We start from the raw sequence: 6687 nt of genomic DNA, 5'->3' as shown, positions 1-6687 counted from the left end.
GTGAGGGAGGGGTCACACCTCTTTATCATGTATACTCCTTTGGCAAGAGACACACCATTTCCACCATTAGCACCCTTTGAAAGAGTGCAACTCTTCATTATTTATGCCTTTTGAAAGGAACATAACCTTTCACATCCAAATCTGCACTTTTGATTCCCCAAAATTATCCTCTCAAATGAAGTCCTCTTCTCCCTTTTATATCTCATGTTTGATAGAGTCACAACTTTTCATGGACATCTCTCTTTTATATCTCACATTTGATAGAATCGCATCTTTTCATTTCATATCTTTGACCATCCATTAACTTAATTAAAATTTAATTGTATTCTTTTATATTTTAATAATAATTTTATTATTATCATTTATCATTGAATTGTATTTCAAAGTGGGGACATTAAATATCTCTCCATACACCCCAAAAACCTAAAAACTATATTCCATATTTTATATTAAACAACTTGCATGTTCACATTAACCCAAAAAGAAGCAGTTACTAACCTCCAAAGAAGCTATGAAGACTTCCTTGCCTTACGGCAGGAACTAATTAGTAATGACACATAGAAGAAAGAGAAAATTAGTTATTTACTTCTTGGGTTACATGTAGAGCAATAATGCTGTATTTACTGTAACTAGAAATTCAGGTCTATAGGTCAATGAGGCCTAAACGGTCCCATAATTAAGTAAAATTGAGAAAGAGCGGCTACAAATTCAGGCTTATAGCCCAGAAAGGCCTAAAGGTTCCCACAATTAAATTAAGTATTTAAATGTATAAATTTCAAGCTAGTTTAAATTTATTTGACATTTGGGCCTGTAAAAATAGGATACAATGGGTTAAGTTTCATGTCAATTACTTGACTCAGGGTAGCCCCATGTTTGTAAATGAAGACCACTCCCCTCTTAGTTTTGTACTTGCACAATTAATGGTAAGGATATATTTCAGGTCAATTCCTTTGAGAAAGAAACAGACAGAACCTTGCAATAGCACCCCAAAAAATGACCATCTCTATCACTGGAGTCATGTTTTGGCTTTTCATGGATTTCCACCTTTCAGAAGTTGGGCAGGTTTGAAGTTGTTCTTCCTTCCTTGTGAGAGGGAATATAATGAAACTCTGACCTAAATTATGAAGTATGTGTCTGTAATAAGAACAAAATCTTTTTAAAACTCTGTATATTTCATAGGAGTAACAATCTCCTTGTCATGCACAAGTAGATTGGGAAGAAGACATGCTTGAAGGAAATCAAGCTTTTCAAGGACTGTAAACATTTGTAAAAATATGCAAGAGGACAGAAGTTAGAATTACTTGACCTGTTGGGCATCCAGTCCAACATTTTCAAGCCATGAAACTACTTCTTGAATGGTTGGTCGTTTAAATGGGTTTTGATTTGTACACATGCAAGCAACATCAAGTACCTGCAACATTTGATCCTCAAAGCCCTTGTCTCGGAGTAGAGGATCAAAGACCTCCTCTTGCTTCCCTTCAGACCTCATTTCCTGCACCCATGCCACTAAGTCTGTGCTTTTCTTAGCTTTGCACACTTCCACTGGCCTCCTTTTAGTGAGCAGTTCCAAAATAACAACTCCAAAACTATACATATCGCCCCTGAGAGTAGCTACCCATGCTTGTCCATACTCGGGGGGAATATATCCCAAAGTGCCCACTAACTCTGTAGTCACATGTGTGTCATAGGGCAAAATCAACCTTGAGAGACCGAAGTCTGCAACATAAGCTTCAAATTGAGCATCTAAGAGAATGTTACTGGATTTAATATCTCTATGTACAATGTGTGGTTCACAAATTCTATGCATGTAGGCTAATCCCCTGCTTGCTCCTTGAGCTATCTTGAGTCGAGTAGGCCAATCCAGAACTGAGCCTCCATCTTGCTTTTCATGCAGCCAATAATCCAAACTCCCATTTTCCATGTAGGAGTATATAAGCAACCTGTAGTTCCCATATCTGCAATATCCTTGCAAAGATACAAGATTCTTATGTTGGGCTCTTGACAAGGCTTCTACTTCTGCCTTGAATTCACGCTCCATCTGACCACAATCTCCTGACAGTCTCTTGATTGCTACTTTGGTGCCATCTGCAAGGGTGGCTTTATATACTAAACCAAACCCTCCACATCCAATGATGTTGGCCTGATCAAAATTGTTTGTAGCTTTCAGGAGATCAGCAACAGTGAGGCTGGTGGTGATGTCTTGATTGTGAAACATAATCACCAGGGAAGATGCTAAAACATCAGACATCCTTTGAGATATGTCACAATCTCTTTCACCTTCCTCTGTCTGGGTTTCAATCTCTCTTCTTGATAGACCCCATAGCAATGCAGTCAGTAGAATAGCAATACCAACTCCAACACTTACAGCTATGCCCAAGATAGTGCTTCTGCTCAATCTCTTGCCTCTGTTTAAAGGCGCTTCTCCATTAACTGGTTTCCCAGCAGTACTTCCACAGGGAGTCAAGGGCAGACCGCAGAGACCAAGGTTGCCTTCAAAACTAGATTTCGGAAAAGTAGTGAACTGCCGTCCTGAAGGAATGACGCCTTCCAAATGATTGTTGGCCACATTGAATCTTGCCAAAAATGTGAGTTCCTGAAGACTTGTGGGTATTCTTCCAGTCAGACTATTTTCTGACAGGTCTAAGGCTTCAAGGTTTGTCATACTCGAGAGCTGATCTGGAATGGTCCCTGTCAAATTGTTACTCCTCAGTTCGAAAATGTGGAGCAGTTTTAAGTTCCCAAAGTCTGGCCATATTGTTCCACTCAACTTGTTGTTGCTTAAGTACAAGGAGGGTGGAAAGTTGGACAAGTAATTGTACTGCAGTCCTGATGCATTTTGATAATGCTTAACAAAGAGCGGGAAATCAAAGGAAGACTCGTCAAGATGAGTGGTATTTTGCGGAGATATGAGACTACGCAAATTTGTAAATTCTTTAGGAATCACTCCGGACAGGGAATTGTTTGCAATGTCCAGGTAAAAGAGATACTGAAAATTGCCAATCCACGGAGGAATGTTTCCATTCAGTCTATTCCACGAGAGGTCTAACACCTGTAAATTTGAACAATTCTGCAACCAAGTGGGAATCTGTCCCGAAAGTGCACAATTTCCGAGTGCAAGAATCTGAAGCTGTTTGAAACCTTTCACATCTTGTGGAATGGACTCTCCAAGGAAGTTTTTAGTCAGAATCAAAGTGCTGAGGTTCTTCAAGTCCTGAAAGACTTGTAGGGCTCTTGTGATATTTGTCAAGGTATTGTTTGAGATAGAAAAAATGTGGAGAGATACAAGAGATGCCATGCTATTAGGGATTTGACCTTGGAGCTGGTTTTTAGCCAGGCTTAACGACTTCATCTTTGTGCAGCTTGATAAGGTAGGTGGAACTTGACCGGAAAACTGGTTGCTAGACAAATCCAGAGAAATCAATTCAGGGAAGCTAGTAAAATTTAGAGTGATATCTCCCTGCAAAGAATTGTTTCTCAGGTTCAGGACTTGCAATTTCTTACAGCTAGATAAAGAAAATGGCAGCAAACCGCCAAGATGGTTACTGTAGAGGATAAGCTGCTCCAGATTCTCAAGCCTCCCAAGCTCCTTTGGAAGGTTTCCTGTGAAGTTGTTGCAATAAAGGGACAAAACAGTAAGATTTGTTAGGTACTCAATATCACTAATCAAGCTTCCCGCAAACCTGTTGGAGGGCGCAGAAAGCTTTCGCAGAGATATCATGGTATACAAATCATCTGGAAGAAATCCAAAGAGGCTATTGAAACCCAAATACAATTCCTCAATTGCTGTACACTCACCAAGCCCCTTATCAAGGTGTCCCTCAAACCCATTAAGCGAGAAATCAAGGATCCTGATTGAATTTGAATAATTGCAGATTTCAATTGGAATGGGGCCGCTAAAAGAATTATTACTGACATTGAAGGCAATCAGATATGGAGCAGGGCCAAATTGGGGAAGCTTGTTTGCAAAGAAATTGCTAGAAACATTGAAAGATTGGATTAAACCTAGCCCTTTTGGAGCTGGTAATGGGCCTGAAAGATTGTTGAAGCTCAGATCCAGCACTTGAAGAGTTTGCAGAGAGAATAGCTCATCCGGAATAACACCGTCCAACATATTAGATGAAAAATTAAGCTCCTTGAGCTGGTCCAGAGAACCCAATGAGCTTGTGAGGGACCCCTTGAGTCCTCTCCCTGGTAACCATAATCTTGTCACTCTGTCATCTTTACACCCCACACCCTCCCAAACACAGCAATTAATGTTTGGGTTCCAATTCAATTTAGATGACACCACTATGTGGTTGCTTAAGTTCATCAAGGCTTCCATGTCGCTTTGCAAGCCACTCTTGATATTGCCCTCTTGTTGATAGGAAAGTGACAACAAAGCGCACCACCATACAAGCCAAAGAAGCGCCCTAGGATTGGAAGATTTAAGTTTCCAATTGGGGGACACAGGTAGCAACATTATTTATGCTAAAAGTTACACAGATGAATTGCAGACTGTAACAAGACTTACAGACATCTCTACACAACGTTTTGATGAGCTTCCAAATGGGCAACCATCCTTACAATGACTTTAACAAGCATGCAATCGGAATTGAGTAATAATTGAACGAAGATAGAGCAAAAATATGGCATACCAGTATATACCCACTCCCTGAATTCGTCAGAGCTCCCCAACATTAACTGTGCAAGCACAAAGGATCCGTGGAAGAGAGGGAGCATTTATTTCTGTGGGCTTGCAGGATAATGATGATGATGAAGCAGAATCTGGGCTTATGGCCCTGATTCCCAACTCACTTCCAAAAGTTTCAACGTGCAAAAGCATCTGCTGCTATCATTGCCTCAACTTTCCCAAAATCAATCACATCCAATTATAAGCCGGGAGACCATAACCGCGCACCACAACAGCTCACACCAATTTCAATCTTACAGCATATTATTCCCCTACTGCATTCCAGATGTAATACCCAATCCTAATGCTCTGACAAGGTCTTTGTAGGATTGAACTAATGATGGTAGTGCAGGATTAAAATATAGGTTTTAATATATAAGCGCACTGATTAGGAAGAGCACTAATATAATCAATGGTCAGAGACCACCATTCAAGTTATTTAAAGAGATTGTGTTGACCTCAAGGCCCAAAACATCATAATCCACAATCACCCACCTCCTTCCTCACTCCCAAGTCTGCCATCCCCACCAAACATAAATCCTTATATGGCAGACACACAAGATAAAAGAGAGAGGACGGACGGTCCCCCCACTTCCTCGCGCACACCCACCAGGATCCGGGCCGTCGGAATATCAGCGACCCCACAATAATCGTCTGGTCCTGCACATGACCTCCCACCTTGGGGATCGATCCTAACTTTTAGTGTTGCCATTACTCTGCACCCTGTTCTGGGTCCTCTGCCGCCGAGCAGCTGCCTAAGTCAACCCTGCCAAATTGTACTTGTACTGTGCCCTCCATAAGCCCTCAATCCATCCGCCTGAGCAAACCCAACTACCGGACTGTGATGTGGCGTCAGCGATGTCTAGCCATGTCTCCCACCTACCCAATTGACGTGGCAGGACCCTTTTCTTCACATACCCATTATCAACGCGATTGCGAGCTCACCCTGTAAAACATTGTATATTGTGCTGGGTCCCATAGATTGTTTAGACTGTTCTCATTTGTTTTTGGGGCTAATGGCGTAGCGTAATGGGCATGTACAATGCCACTAGGTCGATTTAGCTGCACCACAACAACGACTACGCCCTGCCCTCCCTCTGATAGCCTGGAAGACTGGGATCCTATACAATGTACCATGGTTGGTAAAAATGCACGCAAATAGGCTGTGTTTGTTGACTTTCTTTCCGAAATGTAAGGCCTACGGATTGCGTACCCTGGTTTAACTCCTCCATCGTCTATTTTCATCTTCATTATTCATGATCGTGCCACGGCCTCGCTCCTTTTAATGGTGACCTCTCCGTTCCCAAACAAGAAGGACAAAAATGAACGGTGTACAATTTGTTTCTTTCTCTCAAATGGATATCACAAGTCCTTATGTTACTTCTCCTTTTCCTATTCAAGGCTTGGGCCTTTATAGCTTGTGATGAATGAGGAATTTAAGCACTGAAATTTATAGTCTTATGGTTGTATTTAGGGGAGAGGATCTAGTAGTTGAACATTCTAATTTTGTGTTTCTTATAAATTTAATGTGGAAATTTCAAAGCACTCCTAATTTTTTATAGCGCCTTATTTGGCCAACCTTTGTTGTCCTCATTTTTTAACTTTAAAAAATGTAGGCAACCCTTACAAATTTTTGCTCAAAATGTGTCGTTTTTGTCTCTAAGGCATGTTTTACGAGGTGCAAAACTCATATTTGTTAATGTCAAATCATGTGTGGGTGTGTTTGCCATTGTTGTCCAAGTTTTGATTAGTTTTGGCCTTCATTTTCCTAGCTTTCTGAACAATTTCGAGTTTTAGGTCAGTCACTGCAAGTAGTAGGAATTTTTGGATGAAATTACAAGTAAATGCACTTACTTGTAATCGGGCCTTTGAGACTCGATTACAAGTTAGTTCATTGTTTTAATAGTCAAGTTACTTGTCAAGTCGGGTTTTATGTCCATCATTGCAAGTGTGAAGGTATATGTTTTCATTGCAAGTATAAGTATTGGAATTTTTTTCCTTATGTTTTGGCCCAAAGT

General features: G+C 40.8%; 1 protein-coding gene across 1 annotated transcript; it reads right to left on the bottom strand.

The window, feature by feature from the left end:
* Positions 1 to 558: 558 nt before the first annotated feature.
* Positions 559 to 5925, bottom strand: LOC131065234 (phytosulfokine receptor 2). Its single transcript, XM_057999691.1, has one exon. The coding sequence runs from the start codon at positions 4457 to 4459 to the stop codon at positions 1298 to 1300; it is 3162 nt and encodes a 1053-aa protein (XP_057855674.1). The 5' UTR covers positions 4460 to 5925; the 3' UTR covers positions 559 to 1297.
* Between the last annotated feature and the right edge of the window lie 762 nt (positions 5926 to 6687).

Source organism: Cryptomeria japonica, chromosome 2 (genome assembly GCF_030272615.1).
Source record: "Cryptomeria japonica chromosome 2, Sugi_1.0, whole genome shotgun sequence".
NCBI classification, from domain to species: domain Eukaryota; kingdom Viridiplantae; phylum Streptophyta; class Pinopsida; order Cupressales; family Cupressaceae; genus Cryptomeria; species Cryptomeria japonica.
Note: the sequence above shows the minus strand (reverse complement) of the source record. Positions and strands in the feature narration are given on the sequence as shown.

Bases quoted from the DNA above. Each gene is read 5' to 3' on its own strand.
- LOC131065234 (XM_057999691.1), bottom strand. From the start codon at position 4,459: ATGTTGCTACCTGTGTCCCCCAATTGGAAACTTAAATCTTCCAATCCT.